Below are 24639 nucleotides of genomic sequence, written 5' to 3'. Positions count from 1 at the left end.
TTTTATTTTATTTTTATACTTGTGATCCAGTGCATCCCTCTCTGCTGTCTCCAATGTGTGAGAAATGATGACACGGCCAGATTAAAGAAAAGAAATGCATGGCACACAATGTTGGGGTCGGCGATGATGTCAAGCAAGGTACCATGTGGTTTTACATAAATGGTTTATTGAAAGGATTATTTATTATTATGCTAAAAAATTCAAATTTTAAAGAAAAATGTCACTTGTTTTTTAAGATTTAGTCTGACCCTTTTTTTTTTTCCCCCCCCTCGGGCTTAAGAAAGAATATTAAAAAAAAAAGATTATTTTTGATAAATATCTTTTAAGGTATGGATCTACAAAGATATTTGCCAAAAGTAAACTCTTGGCTAAATAGTGTGACTAAATCTGTTTTTTTTTTTTTTTAATAATTTTACAAGATTATTTCAGATACTTTGAGCTGATGGGCCCAGATTGCTTAAATATGATTAGAATCAGATTTACTCAAATGAGAAGCCTAAATTGCCTGGATTCGATAATCAACAGCAGCCAGTGGTTGTGCCTTGTTGTGCCTTAATTTGTCATACATAAATTGAAAAACGCTGAAACGAACCAAATTCAAGATGGCAGAGTTGGGTATCTGAGACTATCCCAATTTGGATTTCTCACAAATATGTTTTATAGCTTTGAAAAGTTCTTTTAATGCTGAACAACATTTACTTGAACACAAATAAAGTCAACAGATTTTATGTTATTTGTGGTTAAATGATAATCAAATAAGTTTTTAATTTTTGTTTACATTTTATTTTAGGAAAGCACAGTATCGTGAATGAAAGTGATATAATCAAAATACGTATTTAAAAACTCATTTAAAATCATTCTAACATTTTAATCAGACATAACTTTGAAAGAATGTATTTTACGTCAGTGATCAATATAATTAAGTTAATTTTTAATTCATTATATGCTTAAAATAATTTGTATTAAATTGTTTTATATATATACTGAATGAGACGTGATATTTTATTTTGTTCTCATTTAATAGGGTAAACAAAACCTGCAAAAAATGTAATCTATAAATATAAAAGCAAAAATGTTTGTGTGTGTGTGAGTGTGTATTTTCGTGTATGTCCAAGAAAGGCCTCTTTCCGAGAACCGATCGGTCGTCTCACAACTTCTTAAAACTTTTTATATCGCACCTAAATGATAATATCTACAAGTTAACAACGGAGGTCGCCTGTCTATTTAATTTGCCCGACATTGAAAAGATAAATATTCAACAATTTTCGATCGCCGCATGTGCATTAAGCTTTTTCATATAATAATAAAAGCAAAACGCAGTCGCTGGGAACGTCCGAAAGCAATCAGCTTTGATCAATGTGGAGTTTCTCCTTATATCAGACAATTGCTATTCAATTTGGAAAATCCTCTTGTTTATGGGGAGCTGGTCCCCCCCCAACATCTTGGGCAAACAAAAAAAAAAAAAATAAATTTAAAAAAAAGCGTTCCCGCAGTAAATAAAATACTACCCCGCAGTCAAAATTGACCTCATTAAGTCATTAAAACGGGCACCTGCCAATTCTAAATACTTAAATAAATTCAAATGTGTTTCCATTAGTATTTCGTGGTGGCCTAGTGGTTAACATCGTACGTTTTTTTCACACTTTAATTTCCAACTTTGCCTCAAGGGTTCGGGTTCGATCCTTCATACTTACCTACCAAAACTTTTTTTTTATTTTACCCCCCCCCCCCGACACAAACACCCGGGTGACGACACACACCTCCAAACACCCGGGCAACGCCGGGTACCCCCTGCTAGTCTATATATAAATCTCACCTGTCTGTTTAAATGTATGTGTGTATGAACATATGTATGTATGTTTGTATATCTACCTAAAACTTTCAACAGAGGAGACGGATTTTCATGAGAGCAGTAGCATTTTGAAGCTCGACAAATATTGAAAAATTGGCTATAAACATTAATTCCTTAACCCTTTGTGGGCACTTTTCTACAAGGAAGGGTCACTTTTTTTGTTGATATTTTTTAAAGTCGTCCCCCCTTTTCGATTGACGAGCCTTAATTTGAACCTTTGCCACTTTCAGTTTGGCGACGGACGCAACAGCAAAGATGTCACGTTTTTTTCATATTCCTTTCCTCCTTCGCAGCATGGGTTCGAGCCTGCCTGCTACCACTTTTCTTTTTTTTTTCTTTTTTTTTTTTTTTTTTTTTTTCCTCAACACACACCTCCAAACACCTAGGCAACGCTGGGCACCCAGGTTAGTTTGTAATAAAAGATTTTGAAGCCTACTACCACCACTGTCTTTGTGTGCATCTGTGTCTATAATCTAATATATAAAACTCACTATGTGTATGTGTGTCTGTCTGTCTCCATTTTTTTTTTCAAACTGCATCTTCTTTGTGACGAAAGATTGCAAAGCGGTATGGTGGGTCAAATGGTTGCATTTTTTGTTGACCGTTCTTTTATGAGTCTTTAGAAGGTAAAAATAGCTGCTCAGAGGTCAAAATTAAAAAATTGAAACTTAGGCATAAATTGACTTAAAGTGTTCTTGTATGCATGTGTAAATGTATATATACATTTATACCTTAAAGTTGGTTCTTTTTTAGCTATTTTTTATCCACCTGATGATCGCTCCAATGGTAGGGACTAAAGCTAAAGCACTAAATGTTTTGCTTTCGATTCTATTTTCTATTTTCGAAATCACTACTATATACTGACTACTATATAATAAACAATAAAGAATTGAATCTATAAATATGAAATATGCATGAATTAAAATATATTTAAGCATATTTTATGATTGGCAACGGCAGGCGCCCTGCTAGTATATGTATATATATATATATATATATAAAAAGCTGTGTGTGTGTGTCTGGTCACGAATAGGCTCCTATATGGTTGACTATTTTTAAAAACTGATTACATATAATGATAGAAGATGTATCGAGACATAGGAATGGGTATGTTTGATCTGGCAGAATGGTGGTTCATTAAAATTGTGGGGTCTGCGTTCACGCCTGGTCCATAAAGTATGGAAATAAAAAATTTAAAAATTAAAAAAAAAACATTTACAAATGTTTTTTTATATAGATGTACATAAGAATACTTTGATAAGTATGTTTTAACTTAAATAGGGATGGTATAATAAAATTGTGGGGTTTGCATTCGCGCCTGGCCTCCATGGAATGGAAATAGGCACAAACTTTAATAAAGACTTTTCATATCTATCTGCGTAAGTATACTTTGATAATTATGTTTCAGTTTGAAGAAATATGGTATAATAAAATTATGGGGTGTTCGTTCGCACCTGACCTCCATAGAATGGAAATATGTCACAAAGTTTAACAAGGTTTTTTAATATAGATCCACAGAATATTGTGATAAGTGTTTCAGTGTGAACAGGCATAGTATAATAAATTATGGGGTTTATCTATTTTATTTTTACTTTCATCATATTTTGCTTTAGTTTTGATACCCCCAAATTCGAAGCTATCTCTTTACAACCCTTCCTTTTCATAACCTATCATACTTTAATAAATCAGAGTCCATTTTCTGTAGGCTGTTTTTGAACCCAGTCAACGATGGGTACTTTTGCTAGTATATATATATATATATATATATATATATATATAATCTTATCAGAAAACACTTCACTTCCCTTACGCAAAATATTCAATAAAAATAACGGTAATTGTGCATAAAGGAAGAGACTAACTTGCAAACACATCGGAAGCTGGCACTCGCATCTCTTACTTGAGGTATGGAAGCACAATATGGATACAATTTTTAAATATATTTTATGTTTATTTTTTTCACTCTCCTATAATAAAAATATGTAAACTCTTTTTTTATCAATTATTTTTTATTTTTTCATCGCATATCTTTTCAAATAACTATGTTTATTTCAGTTAATATGTTATATAATTTGCCAAACTGTTTAGATATTTTAAAAATATATTTATCTACAGAAACATGAAAAGAAAACAATGAATGTGTCGCATTCTTTTTGATTTTAGCAGTTTAAAAAAGGGGATTGTGCAACAGAAAATAGTTTAATAGTTTAAAATGTGAATATTTCACATATGTTAAAAAACATTAAATTCAAACAACATAAGTGCGAATCCAGTAGATTATTTAAATAAAGTACATTTAAAAAAAAACGTAATTATATTTGAAAAAAAAAAAAAAAACGTAAATATGTTTGAAAAAATATATTAACAAACAAAAACGTAATTATATTTAAAAAAAAAAAACAAACAAAAAAAAACGTAATTATATTTGAAAAAAAAAACTAATTATATTTGAAAAAAAAACAAACAAAACAAAAAAAAACGTAATTATATTTGAAAAAAAACAAACAAAACCAAAAAAACGTAATTATATTTGAAAAAAAAAAAAAAAAAAAAAAAAAAACGCAATTATTTTTGAAAAAAAAAAAAAACAAAACCAAAAAAACGTAATTATATTTGAAAAAAAAACAAACAAAACAAAAAAAAACGCAATTATATTTGAAAAAAAAAACAAAGAAAACCAAAAAAACGTAATTATATTTGAAAAAAAACAAAAAAAACGTAATTATATTTGAAAAAAAAAAAACCCAAAAAAACGTAATTATATTTGAAAAAAAAAATTACTTGATAAAAAAGTTTACGCATTTTTATATATTTTAATGATAAGAGGATGAAAAATAAACATGAAATATACTTAAAAATTGTACCTATTTTGTATCCATTTTGTGCTTCCATACCTCAATTGAGAGACGTGGGTGCCAGTTTTGTCAGTTGAAAGTTAGGCTCTCCCTTTATGCACAATTATCAAAATAACTTCTAGCTGTTCAATAGTTGCTGGGGAAACTTGGGTGATAATTAAAGCACATAACAAAATATTAAATGGGAGCATTGGAGAAAAGATAATAACAAAGTAAGAAAGAAAAATAGTCAACATATAAAAATATCACAAAGGACAAAATTATAATCATTATAAATAGTAGTGATCCAAATCCAAATAGCAACCACCCAAACAGAAATAAAAATGCTAATAATGAACAAAAAGTTGCAACAGTAGAGCTCACACATTTTGGCCACTTTAATCACTATAAAATAAATTCCTGACCAAAAGCATTGCTTACTTTGCCACAATATTTGCTAAAGAAAACCTGAATAACAAGAAATATTATGTGGGTATGACCTTCCTAGATTTTAAAATTGCCCAATATCCCATTTATAGGCAATTCAATATTCTATTCTGCTTTTTAAATAAAATGAATAACTTTTCTCTTTCAATTTGTGCATTCTATCCCTTTTTTAGTAGTTACACAAATTTTCGACAATAGCAAAAGAATAGATACCCCGGCGACTTAATAGTTTAATAAAGTCCATGCAAGAAAAATAGTGTTTTCAGATCACGATTACAAACTTGTTTTTCCTGTTTGCTATTTGTTTCATATTTATATACATAAGAAAGAAATAAAAAAATGTTTACTGCATACATATTTTGTTAGAAGAAATGACCTTCAATAAATAGAAGTTTTTTTTTTAATTAAGATTATATTTAACCTCAAATTTTTAAATTACAACAACAAAAGTACATTCATTAATAAAAAAAAAAAAACACCAAATACAAACAGCACTAATGGGAACTTAAAGGAAATGCACGCTTTTCGATAGTCGAGTGGAAAATAGCACAATAAACCAGTACATGTGGGAATTTAGACGACCTGTATAGATTATGTGTGAATGAGAAATTTGCAATTCTAAATTTTAAAGAATCCCAAAATTTATTAAACTGGAGAAGCAAAATAGCAAACAGCTGTAAATATATACAATATGGACATCTTCAAGTCCAACATAAACAAGTTCTTGATGAGCTGTTCTCCCCAAGTAATCCAATTTACCAAATTTACACTACTAACGATTACTATGATATTGTCCCATTGACTAATGTACACTCTTTAAACCTTATCCTCAAGTGACCTCTGAGCCTTGATAAGTGGTGAGTCCTAAGTAAAAAAAAAAAAAATGCAGAATAAACTCTACTTAAAGATATCAATGCATAGAAAACATAAATGAAATAAACATATATACAAGTATATACAATAATAATAATAATAAAATAATCCAACTAATATGATACCTAAAATATAAGGAAACACATCTAAGCACAACCAGGTTAAAAGTAGGTCGCCTTTTCATACACGAAGAAAGACGGTCCACCCTTCCCCAAGAAAATAAACAAAGAGAGAAACGAACTCCAAGTCAACTGAAGTTTTGTCTGATGAAAGCGTGACCATTAACTGCTGAAACTGATAGTGGGGAAAAACAAAGAATCTGATCGATTCAAAAACTTAACACCACATGGATATATATATATACGAGGAGCGTGCAATAAGTAATGCCCCTGACCCACTTCCCATAGCAGTAGAGCAACGAAACTTGGCACAGTTATTAGTCTTTCTCTACATAAGAACCACCCAGAGTTATGCATTTCTCCCATCGCTTGATGCAGCTCTGGAGACCGTTTTTGTAGAACACCCCAGGTTGGTCCTCCAACCACGACATGGCTTAAGAAATCAAGGCTGCATCATCTGGGAAACACTTTCCTTTCAAAAACAACTTCATGGCTGGGAAGAGGTGAAAGTCAGAGGGTGCAAGGTCAGGAGAGTAGGGAGGATGGGGCAGGATTTCATAACCACACGTCCTTGCTTCTGATCTGGCGACATGCGAGTTGTGGACCGGAGCGTGGTCCTGCAGGAGTAGGGTACTTTGCTGATCTTGCCCCGCCTCTTGATTTTGATAGCTTCCCTTAATTACCTCAAAAGTGAAGCATAATAGGCTCCTGTAATTGTGGTACCCTTTGCCAGGAAATCTGTCATCACTACTCCGTCCTGGTCTCAGAAGACTGTGAGCATGATCTTGCCAGCAGAGGGCTGCACCCTTGCCTTCTTTGGAGGTGGTGAATTCAAGTGTTTCCACTGCATTGACTGGGCTTTGGTCTCTGGATCATAGTGATGGACCCAGGTTTCATCCTGTGTAATCAGTCTTTTGAAAAACTTTGACTCATCTTCTTGGCACATCTCCAAATTCATCCTCGAACACTTGACGTGTTCTCGCTTCTGGAATGGTGTGAGCAACCTGAGAATCCATCTGGCAGACACCTTATGCATATGCAAATGGTCATGAATGATAGTTTCCACAGATCCTGTACTAATCTTGACATCTTGGGCTATTTGGTGAATAGTAATGCGCCGATCTTCCAAAATGGCAGCTTCAACTTGACGAACAGATGCCTCATCAATTGCAGAAGGGGAGGGGGCGACCAGGTCTGGGAGCTGTTTCCACAGACTTCCGGCCATGTTTGAATTCACGATGCCAGCGTTTTACAAGGTCAGTTTCTTTCATTTCATCAAACGTCTCCTGTGGTGTGCGTCCTTTCAAATAATAAAACTGGATCACTGCTCGACATACAACAGGCTCCATTTCACACCTGACTCAGTTCAAACACATGTAAAACAGAAACCACAATTAGTTCAGAGCTGTAATTTGCCACATAACCCGTAGAGATATAAATCATTGTACATGCAAAATTTCAGCTAGACCAGATAACTCGAAGTGGGTCAGGGGCATTACTTATTGCACGCCCCTCGTGTGTATATACATATATATATATATATATATATATATATATATATATATATATAAACATGTAGTAACATCAATTCCATGCATTAGCCTGACGAATCCTCATGAGGATGAAACGCATGCACAAATATGCATGTATACAGTTAACTGTGTTAATTTGTCAATTATTTATATGCATATTGTTAGCTCAGATGGTAGCAAATATCGCTAGAAAGTTAAATGGTTTGATTTCAATTCTAGTTGATGATATTCAAGTAATTTTATTTTTTAACTTTTTGAAATCACTATTTTATATTAGGTACAATATAATAATTAATAGAGAATTGGTTCTATAATAATGAATACAAAACCTACATAAATTAAAATGTATGTAACGATATTTTACCATTAGACAATCCTACCAGTGTTTATATATATATATATATATATATATATATATATATATATATATATATATATATATATATATATGTCTATATATATATGCATACAGGTTGGACACAATAAAATTGTTGCCCTAGAAAAGACATGATTCCATTTTTATTTGATGAAAACCGTTTTTTTTTGTTTTTGCTTTTTTTTGTAGATCATCTTCTAGTTTGCCAGTTGCATACAAATTCCAAGAGCCTTCTATCGTGTCTGAATGTGACACAATGTTCAACAATGAGATCGGAGATGCACTGCTGTACAACTCATGCTCTCTACCGATCCAAGTTATGGCAACAAAATGCATCGCTGGATTGCCAGGAATAACAGGGACATGCCAAGGGTGATGAAAACAAAGTTTCCGGCCACTTATGGTCTCTAGTGCGGTTTCAAGTGAAGGCCACATCATGCCACCTCACATCTTCAAAGCCGGCTTGAAAATCAACACCAAAGTGTACCTGGACGTGCTGAAGAGTGTGGTGATCCCCTGGTACAATCAGGTGGCCACTGGCAGACCTTGGGTGTGGCAGCTGGATTTAGCACCAGCCCACAAGTCCAAACAGACCCAGGAGTGCTACAACTTTGTAACCTTCTTTCACTGCCCTCCCTCCTCTCCTGACCTGAACCCACTGGACTACTTTGTTTGATTATACGTCGAGAACATCACCAACATGACCTCACACATCACGAAAGCCAGCATGATTGCTGAGTATCAGCTGAGTATTCGCCAAGCTCCCACTGGCAGCTTGGCTATGTAACATAAGTGATTCGCCAAACAAGTCTCTTTATCTGTACAACAATGTTACTTTGTATTGAATACACAGGTTGCTTTTTTCCATCAAACCCATCTTGACTTGGGGCCCAAACGTTGTATGCAGATAGTCGCAAGGAAAAAAAGGCAAAGAAATAACTCTCCTCACTTTTTTCAATTGAGGCATTTATTTACAGGTACTTTCCAGAATAATGCCTTGTCTCTTGTTCAAAAGTCTTCTTGTACTCAAATGTGCTTAACACTCTAATACCCTGACTTTGTTTGACCATATTTAGTACGTCTCTCCCTGTCGTTTGCAGGCCATGTGTGTAACATGTCTATTTCTGCTCGCTCATGTCTCGAATCCTCACGTCTTGAATACCTCCCCTATACATGTGTTTTTTTTTTATCACTGTTGTCACATCATGCAGCCAGCTTGGTCATTTGCATATTGTTTCTACTGCTAACCCAGCATCAGCAGTGCGGTTACAGATGTAGACTCAAAAAGATGTTCTCCCTCCCCTCCCCACTATAATAATTCTATAATTCATTTAAATGTAGCTGTTGTTTGCACTACATTGAGAGGATATCGGAAAGATTAGACATCTGGATCAAACAGCATGTACCCATAAACTCAATAATTAATTCCACCAGGTCATGGGAACAGAGTTCCCCATGCAAGCAAACACAGAAACACAAACTGATGACTCTAAAGTAATCACGATTACCGCCCTTTAACTCTGGTAATATTCCTTGCCACAAGGGAGCAATATAATCTACTTCCACATCTTGTTTGTGCCATTCTTTCTCTTTCTCCCTGGGTATCACAGCATGCAAATGTGACAATTATACTCTCCGGTTTTGCAGCCACAAAACTGCTAATTCAAACTCTCAAACTTGAGGCAAAAACACAAGCAATGTTACAACTTTTTACTCGTATCTATGCTGTAAATAAATGTACTATCGGCATATTTCATGAACTCATTTCTGTGAAGGTCAATGATCCCTAATAGGGATCTCCTTGTCGCATACGAGTCAATCCTCGGTCACGGACCCACTGTGACCCATGCTCATTCTTCTCACTGTATCTCAGCGTAATAGGACCTGTTAATTGATTTGGTCGGAGTCGATTTCACCTTTGGGTTGATATGCCACTGTCACGCTAGAAGTAAATAAATCGCATGCACACAAAAGAAAGACAGACTCAGTTAACTATTCTACTGGTTAATTCAAGATAGATGTACAAAATACATATACAATTGTTCGGATCTTGATTTTGACAAAACTCTACTGAGTCCCAATTAGATTAATTACTCTCGGTTTTGCGGTGGTGATGGTTCGGGAAGAGGGGGGAAGCGACGTCTCTTCGATTGTATTTGATTTCTCTCAAATCTCAGCTCCAACTCTGGCGATTTCAGCCCAGGGACTTGTTTATGTAGTGAGGTGACTGGGGTAGGTTGGAATAGGTCTTTGGACCAACTGCCACCAGCTACGTCACCTCAGAGGAGGTCCTTCATCCCCATGTGTGTGTACCTATGATTCTGCAAACTCCCTCAGGCCTGTTTATCACGATCGAAAGGTTAACCCCATGATATCTCGGTCTGGTACTGCACTCAGAGGCCAAACAAACCTGAGTCAGTGCTCGTTGGCAACATATGACGATACTTAACAAATAAAACAATCATATCTGTCTGATATTCTCCAGTGTTTTGGGAGTCTCAGTGGAGAGCCATATCGCTCCCTAGGACGGTCATGTCACACTTGCCTGAGAGGAGCATGCAACTTTGATCTGTTTATTCCTCTACTTAAAAATAGAGGATGATTTTGCCAACTACAAGAAAAGGTGACTTTGTCTTCTACAAGATTGGTGAGTGACCAACGCTTCACTGAATGTTGAAACCAAACCACTATCACGTCTACACACGGTGAGCTACCGACATTCTACATTTAAAAACATTTTAAAATGCTTTTATTGTCGAAAATGTGACACTGCCTTTACAACCATTAATTAAAAAAAAAAAAAAAAATAGTCTTATAAAATAAAAACAGAAACTGAATTAAAAATAATAAAAGAAGACGCAATTACAAAAAGAAAGAAATATACCTTTTAGTCACATTTATCTGCAACGCGTCCAAATCCACGTGCATATTTATTCTACCATCAATCATCTTTATTTTACTAATCATGGCGAACAAAACAAAAACAAACAAAAAACATAACTTTTTCCATTACAGTCCAAAAATTTTTTTAAAAAGAACAAAAAGTATGTATCTATATTTCAGCATATAAAAAATATATAGACACATTTTTTCTCTTCTTTGCAACATTTCTTTTTTACGAACTTTATTTTTCAGAATTTGTTGTTTTTTTCTTCTTTTCTCCGCTACTTGCCATGGCTGAAACTAAACCTGATGCTGCAATCCTGGAACGTCAAACTTCTTTTTGCATGGTTATTCAAACTAAAGCCATTTTTCAAGAACCAGATAGTTGCTGCCTCAGTCACAAAGCACTTCTACATAGAAGCATGGCCTATGCATATGATACAAGAAGAGCACTTCCAACAGACAGATCATCACATGACAGCCACGGACATAACTCCAGCAACATACGTCCACCACAAAAAAAGAGAGCAACTTCACAATCATCATGGCACAGCTAACACCACCCACCGTGTACGTATCCACATACTGCAATTTTCTTGCACCGTCTGGCATATTTTTTCTTTTTCTTTACAACTGATAGTATTCAAACAAAAAATATGATACAATGCTATGTGCGCGACTCGAGTTATTCCATGCACAACACATCATTTCTACAAGAGTTTTTGACTTCATATCGATGTTTAAAAGAGAGTCAAACTCAGTAATATGTTATGACATATCAACCTTTTCCAGCAACAAACGCAACATGTTATGACATATCAACCTTTTCCAGCAACAAACGCAACATTGTTATGACATATCAACCTTTTCCAGCAACAAACGCAACATGTTATGACATATCAACCTTTTCCAGCAACAAACGCAACATGTCATGACATATCAACCCTTTCCAGCAACAAACGCAACATGTTATGACATATCAACCCTTTCCAGCAACAAACGCAACATGTCATGACATATCAACCCTTTCCAGCAACAAACGCAACATGTCATGACATATCAACCCTTTCCAGCAACAAACGCAACATGTTATGACATATCAACCTTTTCCAGCAACAAATGCAACATGTCATGACATATCAACCATTTCCAGCAACAAACGCAACATGTTATGACATATCAACCCTTTCCAGCAACAAACGCAACATGTCATGACATATCAACCCTTTCCAGCAACAAACGCAACAAGCAAAATCACAGAGACACTTGTCAAGCACTGTAAACTCCTGGAACTCACAACGATGTTACCGACAGCAGTTACTCCAGCCAACATGAGTTAAGCTGCAAAAACGCACACTACAAAACTCATTCCTGGACGTTCACAATCTAACTGACCCACTGGTTACACCGATCACCTAAACAACATCGACACTGTGCTTTTCTATGGACGGACTACTTCTTTGCACTGCAACGGTATGTACTAATTTCAACACACTTGCGACCGACGCAAACTAACTTCGATCAAACTCAATCAACTGTGCAGTCCACTTGCGCATGCTTCCTAGACTCAGCAACAATATAGGCTATGAACGCAATCACTCGCACTTACGATTCACAATGGCATCCTGTGACCTTTCCACACAGTTACATAAGCTTCAAACTTTTTGTCCGATATCCTTTCACGTCACAACTTTTTTTTTTTGCTTTGACACTTTTTAATAAAAATTTTCTTTTCATTGGTACACATATATATCTGCTTGTTTTTTTTTTCTATTTTTCGCTTCTTTCTTCTAGCTTCCAGCTAACTAGAGGGGTGAGTATTATAGTAACCAATTTCCCCACACAAGGGAACACATCAACACAAACTGATGACGTTAAGGTAATCATGATTACTGCCCTTTAATTCTGGTATCATCATTCCTTGCTTAAGAGGAGCAACTATAATCTGTTTATTCCTCTACTTAACAATTTCAGCAACTACAAGAAAAAATGACTTTGTTCTCTACACTCACTGGGATGTGGCCCTTGTCCTAATAACAAAACCAACTCTACCTTCCATTTTTACTCTTGTGGATGTGTCTTTCTTGAAGAAAGTGTATCCTATACCTTTTTCAGTAAGTTGATCTTCAGCACTAAAACGAGTCTCAAACAGAACAACAATATCCACATGTGTGACACTATGGTGTCATGAATGCATGCAGCGAGATGCATATTGTAGAAAGGGGGGGGTGCTGACCGGACGGGATGGGGTCAACTGCCGAGCTGTCATTGTGGGCTTCTAACAGGCAAACCAGATGGTATATTGTCTCAAAACTGGAGACAGATTTGGAATTATCCATGAGATGTCAAAGAGGATGTTTGTATTAGAAGTGACATTAGATGATAAGGGCCATACACAGTGCTGGGCGAAAGAAACCCAGGGGACTGCCAATAGATATCAGTGTGAGCAACCACCCCTCTCCCAGGAAAGAGAGTGAAAGAGAGAGGTGTTGAGTGGATGAGACAAGGGGAGGCTCTGAGAGGAAGAGAAAGGATGTTTTTAACTACTCTCCAAGGGCGAGGCGGGGAAAAAGGGTTGGATTCAGAAAAAGGAATTCTAAAATGAGTAGAGTCGTAGCCAGCAGACTAAACGGCTGGGCTGGTTAAGCGGTCCCGACTTGGCGGCCCTCAGGGCCTGATGTTATGATGTTAACTAGCCTGTGTTAATGGGAAATCTGTGACTTTACTTGTCATTCACTGCTACAGTCAGTCACCTCAATTTAGACAATAGCTGTTGTGAAGTAATGAACTTAATAAATCGTTGTAATTGTTATAAACCGGAGTTCTGTTTGTTTGTGGTGAGGACCCTCTTCATTTGAAATGGAACACGTACATCAAGTCTGTTGCCAAGGTCGCTGGAAAAATGGTGGCATCCTTCTACTGCTCCAGAAGATATCTCACTGATGATGCAATTCTCTATCTATATAAAAGCCAAGTACATCCAAGGATGGAATACTGCTGCCACATCTGGGTAGGAGCTGCTAAAAACAGCCTATCCTGCCTTGACAGAGTACAAAATAGACTTTGTGGCTTAGTGGGGGGATGCCCTTTTCTCTTCCCTGCAACCTGTCTCCCACAGAAGAAACGTTGTGAGCCTATCTTTGTTTTATCGTTATTTCCATGGCAGGTGCTCGTCTGAGCTGCAATCTCTGGTCCCTCCTAGCCAATCTTTCATGATAAACACCCGTCTAGCTGAAACTACTGTCAATAATTTTCCCCACTCTTTATCTGTGCCTAAATCCAAACGTAGATTCCATGAACAAAGCTTCTTTCTTAGAACTGCACGCCTGTGGAACTCTCTACCGATTGCTTGTTTCCCTCCTGACTTCAACATGGATGTCTTCAAGTCCAACGTTAACAAATTCCTGATGAACCACCCCCTTAAGTAATGACACTTTATCAAATCTCCAATACTAATGAATACTGCAACACCATCCCATTGATTACTGTACACAAAATAACCCTTATCCCCGAGTGGCTTCTGGGCCTTGATAAGTGGTGACCTCCATGTAAAAAAAAAAGGTGGAGGGACCAGTGGAGGGATCAATGTATCTGGAGACTACACAGGATAGGAGATAATTCGGTTGAGAGGCGAAGCGCCTCACCATGGAAACATATGTGAAACGATCAGTAGGCCAACTTCTGACGGGACAACGTACGATTGAAAGAGCACCTGTCATATCGAGTGCAGCTCGATGAGGTTAGAGAAACCCAGTGTGGATGGTGCAGTACAGGCATGTTATACATGTATCTAGCCAGTTCTCTGGTAACAATAGCTGTTCTCTGCTCAGAGTTGTCTGATCAAAAAGTGTCCTCATGTCTGAGGTAGCAATACTTAATTTAGTTTTCTTTTTAGCATAAATCTCATTTTTTGTTTTCCCCTGCATTAATGAACAACTGTCAGCTGCAGATAGCTAACCAGTTGATAGGAAGAAAAGAGAAATTTTAGGTTACCTTTTCTAGACCTCTTCCATGACTTGGATGAGAGTGCTGCACCCCAAGGGCGGCTTGGTTACAAATCTCCAATGAAACTAGTACTTGTCTAATGATGTTATAATAAGCTCCAAGTTGTCTGTGCGCAGATTTATGACTGTATACTTCCAACTCCATGTTTTGACAAGCTTCTGGAACTGACCTTCACTCCTTATCTGAAATGGAACACATACATCAAATCAGTTTCCAAGATCGCTGGAAAGATGATTGGATCACTCTACTGCTCCAGTAAGTATCTCACTACCAATGCGATCCTCTATCTGTATAAGAGCCAGGTATACCCTAAAATGGAATACTGTTGTCACATCTGAGCAGGAGCACCCTATCAAGCCTTGATAGGGTTCAAAACTGGCTTTGAAACCTAGTAGTTGATGCTATTTTCTCTTCCCTGCAACTTCTTTCCCACAGAAGTCTGCCTCTGCTCAATCATTATTTTCATGGCAAGTGCTTGACTAAACTCCAATCAATGACCCCTACCCACTGCCAAACTTTTACAAAAAACACTAGATTAGCTACAAGCACTATAAACGATTTCTCCCACTCTCTGTGTTTAAATCTAAATGGAGATTCCATAAAGAAAGCTTCTTTCCCAGAACTGCCCACTTGTGAAACACTGTTCCGTGGGTCTGCTTCTCAGTTGAATACAACATGGTAGCTTTCAAATCCAATGTAAACAAATTCTACTGAATTTGTTTACATTAACAATTACTACACTACCACTTTACATTAATTAAGCCTTATCCTTGAGTGGCCTTTGGGCCTTGATAAGTGGTGACTCAAGTACAAAAAAATAGAAAAAGATCTCAATGACTGGTATTGCACATATATTACCCTCTGAGAATCTACAGTAAGGATCTAAGATAACTGGTAACTGTATCGGCCATAGATCTCTTTGAGTGTTCTTCTCACAGAAACACTGACTTGTTGAAAAATACTTCAGCCACAGAGGTCAGGCCATAAAAATACTTCAGCCACAGAGGTCAGGCCATAACTAGCCACCAGGTATTGGAGAGCACATCATGGATTTAGATGCAAAGTCTTGACTTTATTTCTGGCAAGGTGGCTTCTGGGTACTATACATTGTCAAAAGATAACCCATTATTTTGTCAGGCACTGCTTATTGGATGCTTGCAGCTGACCTTTATATCTAAAGGCTGCCCTTTTATCAGTAACCTGGGGAGCTGATGGATGGAAGTTTTTGTCTCCACACACACACACACACACACACACACACACACACACACACACACACACACATATATAGTTCATGATTGAATACATACACATATATTAGTTATGGGATGATTCCAATAGAATTACCGATTCTGATTCTTTATAAATCTCTAAATATTTAACTATCAAATAGTCATTTTGTCCTGATTAACATAAAAACACATCTTAAATGCGCATATATTTTCTCAAACATAACATACTTGTGAGGGGAGGGAGGTCGTGATATATAGATTTTAGTTTTACTGGAAGTTTAAAATCAATAAATATTATTACTACTAGCAGTGGAAGATTTTTAAACCAAAATCAAACAAAAAAAAAAAAAAAAAATGATTAAACAAATTGTTTTTGGCATCGAAAAATAGGTACAAATTTTTTGATTCTGGTACAGATATCCCAAAAGGTTCTGATTTTGTCATCTCAACATTTATATATATATTAATGATGGAATGATTCCAATATTTTTCCTGATTCCGATACAATTACAGATTCTGTGTTGAATTCCCGATTCCGATACAGTTACTGATTCTGATGCCGATTCTTTATAAATCTCTAATTATTTAACTATAAGATTGTTATACCCTCCGATTTTCGTAAAAACACTTGTTAAATATGCAGATATTTTCCTAAACGTCAAAATACAATTGTGGAGGATGATCTATCGATTTTAGCTTTGCTGGTATTTTAAAATCAATAAATATTTATTATTTTATCATTATTAACAGCAATGGAAGATTTTACTTTAAGCAAAATCAAATAAAAGGACAATTAAAAGAATTGTTTTGGCATCGAAAAATAGGCACCAATTTTTCTGATTCCAATACCCCCCAAATCTTCCAATTCTGATTAATCGCCCCAACACACACACACATAATATATATATATATATATATATATATATTACTGCAAGTGAATAAATAAATAAATTAAATAATAGACATTTACTTTCAAAAGTTTTATGTAAACACAAGAAAAAACATTCACTTTTATTCACATCAATCAAAAAATAGTCAAATTTTGATTATTTTGATATAAATTTATTCATCTTTGAGTAAAACCACAAAGCAATGGAGAGAATGAAGAAATAAATATTGTGTGTGTGTGTGTGTGTGTGTGTGTGTGTGTGTGTGTGTGAATGAATGAGAGAGGAGCAATTACTCTTTCTTCTCTCTATGGAATCATTCTTTCTTATTGGGATTTCCCAAACGTTTGAGGTAACAAAGTAATGTGACGACGTCAAGAAGAAAGGAAAAACAAACACAGAGTTAAATGTTATAAAAAAACTGTATTTACAAAAAGGAAAATAAAGGTGTTGCAAACAATTGGGTTTGCGGGAAACTTATCTCACAGATGTGATGTGTCCATTTATCAATTAAATCTTTCCTGTGTCCTTAGTTGGTATGAAAGAGAAAAGGTGCGGCCTTGTTGGTCTGTGCTGCTATTACGGCTTGGACTCCATGTGCGTCCCGTATTTCTGGTGGCGGAGAGCTGGCGAAATGGATGTACTCGCAATCAGGTCCCAACCGCAAAAGAGGCCGAAAGTTCGAAGGGGCCGCGCAAATAGGGGTCGGGGAGGAAACTAGAATGGCAGCCCGCGATTGGTTGTTTTTCATCCAATCACAGGGCACCACACTAGTGACTCCGTAATAATTCCAATATTCTCCCCCAAAACAAAATTGCAATATGAAATCATTGCAACATAATTCTCTGCAGTTACAGGTCCTTATGCTTTTAAGCTGGAGGTTCATAGCAGGCTTATTGTAAGGCAAACTATCCCATAATGAAAGGTCGCAGAAACTTGGATTTGCCTCCCTTTGAAGGCAAATACGGCCCATAGTAAAGTTCATAGGAAAATTGATTTTTTTTTTTTAAGGCAAACATAGCCAATAATAAAGTTCATAGAAAAATTGATTTTTTTTCTTGAAGGCAACCATAGCCAATAAAAAGGTTCATAGGAAAATCGATTTTTTTTTCTTTTGAAGTCAAACATAGCCAATAATAAAGTCCACAGGAAAAATAGATTTTTTTTGGAAGGCAAACATAGCCAATAATAAAGTTCACAGGAAAATTGATTTTTTTTTCTTGAAGGCAAACATAGCCAATAATAAAGTTCACAGGAAAATTGATTTTTTTTTTTAAGGCAAACATAGCCAATAATAAGGTCCACAGGAAAAATAGATTTTTTTTCTTGAAGGCAAACATAACCAATAATAAAGTCCACAGGAAAAATAGATTTTTTTTAAGGCAAACATAGCCAATGATTTTTTTTTTCTTTGAAGGCAAACATAGCCAATAATAAAGTTCACAGGAAAAAGATTTTTTTTTTAGGCAAACATAGCCATTAATAAGGTTCACAGGAAAATTGATTTTTTGAAGGCAAACATAGCCAATAATAAAGTTCACAGGAAAATTGATTTTTTTTTTTTTTTTTAAAGGCAAACATAGCCAATAATAAGGTTCTTAGGAAAATTGATTTTTTGAAGGCAAACATACTAGAATATAGAAGAGGTGAAGATTGTATTCACAAAGAGCTTAAAGGTTTGAAAGAAGTGAGTGTAGTGATTTATTTTGTATGTAAAGAATTCTCATTTTGGTGCACCAATAGGACTATAGAGATTTCATCCCTTCAATAATAAGGTAGGATATCATTAACAGTTATTATTTTTTCTTCTTTTTTACAATAAGTACCTATAAGCTAAGGTATGTGAAGATTGTTCTAGATAAACTGAATTTAATAGTATATATAGGGGTTATTAAGAGAGTTTTTACTACTTTTTAAATTTTTAGTCCTTTTAGGACGTTGTTTCATTGGAACAGATGAGCTATTAGTATTTGGTACATCATTAGGAGATTTTGAATTTGCAGCATCAACTACTCCCTTGGAGTCTGGAACAATTCCAGGATGGTGTGCGTGAGTTAAAGATAATTCCAGAGGATACAGGAGCTTGATAGAATGGACCTGAACCGACCCGTCACCTCTTTTAACTTTTACAGAACGAATTTTTTTGTCGTCACCAACAATTAATTCCAAAACTCTTCCCAGCAACCAAAATGGTCTAGCCTTGGCAGGATTTTTAACAAGAACCACATCATCAACCTTGATACGATTGTGAAAATTGACCTCGTGCAAATCTTTACATTGCTCCCTCAAACTCAACAAATAGTCTTGATACCAAAGCTCACGGAATCTAGTTAGCATAGAATCCCGTGCTTCAATGGATTTTACTACATTTAATCTTGAAGGAGGGCCAGATTTCCAAACATTCTGGTCATCTAATTTTAGTACAAGTCCTAAATTGGCATTAGGACGAAGAAAACAGTTGGGGGTTATTATTTCGAGGTCTGAATCCGAAGAACACCTGTAAGTGAGAGGTCTTTGATTTATGGCATTTTGAATATCCGAAATTATAGTAAGGAGATCAAAATATTTAATTCGAGATCGCCCAATTGTTTTATACAAACAAGATTTAATGGTTCTGATCATACGTTCCCATGTGCTCCCCACCCAAGCAGCATATAAAGGTATTCTGATATGCTTAATATTATACATTTGGAAGTGTTCATTAAATTCAGAGGAGGCAAAAACTTCCTCTATAAGGTTACAACCAGCTATAAAGGATCTGGCATTATCGCTGTAAATATGAGATGGGATTCCATGCATATTTGTAAATCTGATCAGAGCCAGGATAAACGAGTGAGTGCTCATATCTTTAACTAATTCTATGTGTACTGCTCTAATGTTTAGGCAAGTAAATATAAGCATATACATTTTACTTACACCTTCATCACCTTTCACCCAAACATGTCCCGTATAGTCAATCCCAGTGTGTAAAAATGGTTTAATGAGATTCACACGATGTTTGGGAAGATTTGTAACCTTAGGATACTTAAACGCAAGGCTATTAAATTTTTTGCACAAGATGCACTTTGAAAGTACTTTTTTGACGGCTTGTCTTGCCTTGGGTATCCAAAACCCTGAAAGGCGGATTTTAGTTAGGATTGATTGAATTCCCAGATGTTTACATCTTTTGTGGTATTCTACGATGATAAGTTCAGTTAGATCATGATCCTTAGCCAATAAGACAGGATTGATAACTTCATAATCATAAGTAGTGACTTTACCTATTCTACCTTTAGTTCTGATGATTCCACTTTCATCTAAGAATAAATTTAAATTTTTTACTGATTCAGGTACTTCTTTACCTTGAGGCGATTGCAGGTAAGCAAATTCTGTAGGAAAGCTTTGTTGTTGCATTACCTTAAGTAAATAAATTTTAGCACAGTTGCTGGGATCTAGGTCTACATGTTTGATTTTATTTCTAACCTTAAATATGTTGGTAGTAACGTTAAGTAATCTATTGAGATCTGAGTATCTACCAAAGGGTATCACCGGTTGAGGCTCAACATTAACTACAGTGTAATTTAATGACGTAGGCTGTATAATAGATTTATTCTTTAAGCTTAGGCACTGAAGTTCACTTGATGGCCATTCTATGGGACTTTTACTAAGCCATTCAGGACCCGAAGTCCAGCGGCTTAAATTCTGCTGAAATTTTTCAAAGGTTACTCCTCTTGTGAGCAAGTCGGCAGGATTTTGATCTGTAGGAACGTATCTGAATTTTACAGTTAACGATCTTTTTTCTTTTAGTTCCTCAGTCATTTGTTGGATGTCTTTTAGTCTGTTTCTTACAAACAGGTTTTTAGTTTTGATGTTGTCAGACAAAAGCCATGACAGCACAACCTGTGCATCAACAGATATAACGATATCTCTGATCTCAATTTGGGAGTAGGCTTTCAACAAAGGTAATAAGCACTTGATGGCTAAAAACACAGCCAACAATTCCAGCGTAGGTAAACTTTTGGGCTTCATAGGAGCCACCTTAGCTTTGGAAAATAACAAATGGGACTTGCCATTTTGTGCACTATAAACTGCAAACCCATATGCCCCTTTAGAGGCATCACAAAATATAAAAAAATCGGCTGGGTTGGCTTCACTGATTACAAATCTAGGGAACTGCAGTGAATCCAGCTTGGAAAGGTCCCGTGATAAAGCAGACCATAAAGCCTGGTATTCCTCGGGTACAACATCATCCCAGTCTAATTTCTGCGACCACAAATCTCTCAAGAGCATTTTGCCTCTGATAGTAACAGGTAGACACAGAGATAGTGGGTCGAAAACCCTTGCAGTTTGAGTTAAAATACCTCTTTTAGTGGTAACTTGCTGATCAATAGATGACCTAGAAATTTGAAGTGTATCCTCTAATGTGGAATACCTGTAGCCTAAAACTTTCTCCAATTCACAGCCATGTTCTACGAGTTTCTGATCTTTTATCATTAAGGTTTTAAGTTCCTCACAATTCGTATTCCATGATCTAAGATTAAAATGACCTCTTTCCATACGATGATTGGCCGTTGTATAGAGGTTTGATAACATTTCAACAGAGTTACTTGTTTTAATCAGGTTATCCACATAGAAATTTTTCTTCAACATGTCAGAGCAGTCATCAGCAGGGAACATTCGGGCATGGTGCTTTATTATGAAATTCAAAATGAAGGGACTGGCGTTAAACCCAAAAATAATAGTGGTATATCTAAAACAAATCAGTCTATTGCCTTCTTTCATAAAAAAACAAAACCTGTTACGGTCTTCGAGAGATCCGAGTTTGATCATAAGGAAAGCCTTACGAATGTCTGCTAACATCACATATTTGTTAGATCTAAATAATAATAGTAATTCCAGCATATCTCCCATTAAATTTATGCTAGGATAAGCTGCTTCATTTAAAGAATATTTACCATTAGTCTTCAGAGAGCAGTTAAAGACAGGTCTAATCTTAGTAGTAGACTGTTCATCCATCTTGAAAACAGGCCTATGTGGTATCCAAATGTATTTTGAAAAATTCTCAGGAGCTACCTCAAAACGTTCGCTGATACCCTCCTGCTCCTGTTGATGAAATATTTCAGCATAGTCATCGAGTAATTTTTGTTGCTCGAGCTTGTTTACTACTCTGTTTAGCACTGAAAGTGCAATTCTGTGATTGGAAGGTACAGACTTGATTTTGTCATCATGCCAGGGGAGTTTCACATGATACGCATTATTTTTAAATTCAATGGAATTTTCAAATTCCATAATTTTACTCTTGTCATAATTACAAGTAGCCTCGTCTTCCGATGATATACCTAGAGAATCTACATCAAACATTTTCTCTAAATTTCTTTCTACTTGACTCTCATCAAATATTTCAGCAAGGGGATCAGGGTAGCTCTTTATCGGGTTCATTACAAAATTTACCCTAATGTCTGAGCACGTAGAGTATTTGGAGACTATGGCATGATAATTGTGGAGATCCTTATTCTTAATCTTCTTAGGATTACACTGTTTATCATACAAAAAATGTTGGCAATTGCCAAACGGGGAAATGCCTGCAGGAAACTCCCATGCAGAGCCCTGCATGCAGTCTATCATTTTGATGTTCTTCATGAATTGAATCACATCAATGCCTAAAAGGCCATGTACACGAATGTCATTTTTTTTGTGCAAAAAGGCCAGGGTATAATTTAAATTAATTAAATTTTTCTTTACAGACTTAAAATTATCAAATCTTAAGTTCATATCGAATTCATCATCGATAAGAACTGGTAGAGACAAGGAACTACCCTTAGTTACCTCTATCCCCACTACAAGTTGGTTCAATTTTTTTGTTTGCGACCCTAAAAAGGTTTTTACCTCGTATTCAACTGGAGTGAGGAGAGATTTATAACACCCTAATCTTTCAATAACATTCCTGGAGAAATAGGTTCTTTGACTGCCTGTATCAAAGAGGCAGTTAAATCTATATTTTTGTTTTCCTTTAAAAACAGTAATTGCTACTATCGGCAAAATGTAGGGTTGTTCCTGCATGCTAGTGTTAGCACACACGTGCGTGGAAGCAGTTGGACTGTTTCCACCCTTATCTGTTTCATTACAAAGTGGGGTAACGTGGCCTCGGGATTTACAATGTGCACATCTCCGAGGTAATTTATTTCCTTTGCCATAGCAGTCTTCTGTTCTATGATTGGCACTTGTACAAAGGAGGCATAAGCCCATTTCTCTACACCTAGAACGTCTCGACTCAAGGGAGAAATATTTTGGACAATGGTTCATAGTGTGTCCATTGACGCTGCAAAATCTGCAATGCTTAGTAACTTTGCTAGATTTTATAGCAAAGTTTTCAAACGTTGGGACACCCTTCCTTACATTATTATTTTTATTATAATTTCCTTCCCTAGATTTGAAATTGTCTTGGTGGGAATTTGGAGTTTTTTTAAAACTGGTTTTTATCAAGGTTTTTATGACCTCATTATAACTATCAAAGATCTGATTAATTTTTGGATAGTTACTATCAACTTTTCTTATTATCTCTTTTTGAAGAGTTGGGGGTAATTTCGAAAAAATTACATGGCTAATCAGTTCGTAGCCAGGAGTGTTTTCTTCAAAAAAATCCAGACCATACGAAGTCTTTAGTTCAGCTAGGTCAGCCTTTATTTCTGACAAAAAACTTTTTATGTTAGCAAACTCTGGGTCATATTTAGGAGTATTACCCAGCAGTTGTTTAAAAATTTCATCGATAATGAGAGGAATATCCAAAAACTCCTTTCTCAATAAATTGATGGCCACTTCAAAGTTTTCATCTTCTAACGAGAGGTGAGACACTAACTGAGACGCGTAACCTGTCAAAAAACTTTTTAAAAGTGATAGTTTGGCTTTTTTTGAATGTACGGCGTCCACACAATTCTCAAATTGAGCTAGGAGATTTTTAAATTCAAATTTACCAGCTCTTATGCCACTAAATTTAGCACACTGCAACCGTGGGGCTGAAACGCACGCGGCTGCGAGTGGCATTTGTGGATTTTGTACTAGGACCGATTCTTTATTGGAAGGAGAAATATTCTCTTCCAGTTCAGTGAGCCTTTTGAATATGTTGTAAACGAACTCCGCCTGTAACTTTTCGTCTTCCAACATACCGCTATCTTCTAAATTGATATCGGCCTTTTCACAGGCTTCACTTATTCTATTATTAATTACGTCGACCTCCGTCAACCATTTGTTAATAAGAATTTCTTGCCTTTTAAAACAAATGTTATTGAGCGACACTTCTGCTGACATTAAATCAACGGCCGAAGTTATTTTCCTTTTAAAGGAATCTCTATTAAAAATCAAGGCTCTAACGCCCTTTATCTGTTTAAAATCATTCATACTGCTGAGAGCAAATATCTACAAGCAAAATAAAGGAAGGAAACGGAAGGAAAGAAAGAAAAAAAGGGGGGACGGACGAAATTAACCTCTACAGATCCAGTAGTAACACCAAAATAGCATAGGCTTGTATTCCCCTCCTCAAGCGACGTCACGGTTGAATTGAATTTACACAAATCTATTTCGTGTTAAATTATTCCACGTGTTATTTTTAGTCTCTAGCGTAAA

At 35.9% G+C, this 24639-nt stretch overlaps 1 protein-coding gene across 1 annotated transcript in view; it reads right to left on the bottom strand.

The window, feature by feature from the left end:
• The window catches only part of LOC145262172 (uncharacterized), a 35763-nt gene extending 11349 nt beyond the window's left edge, over nt 1-24414 (bottom strand). Inside the window, exons 1-2 of the mRNA XM_080119807.1 lie at nt 23617-24414; nt 19171-22554 (exon numbers count right to left, since the gene is read on the bottom strand). Coding sequence (XP_079975933.1) covers nt 19171-22554; nt 23617-24414 — 4182 coding nt within the window. The remainder of the gene's footprint in view (nt 1-19170; nt 22555-23616) is intronic.
• Nucleotides 24415-24639: the final 225 nt, after the last annotated feature.

The sequence above is a fragment of the Euprymna scolopes genome, chromosome 3 (assembly GCF_053919585.1).
Source record: "Euprymna scolopes isolate OS-2025 chromosome 3, ASM5391958v1, whole genome shotgun sequence".
NCBI classification, from domain to species: domain Eukaryota; kingdom Metazoa; phylum Mollusca; class Cephalopoda; order Sepiida; family Sepiolidae; genus Euprymna; species Euprymna scolopes.
Note: the sequence above shows the minus strand (reverse complement) of the source record. Positions and strands in the feature narration are given on the sequence as shown.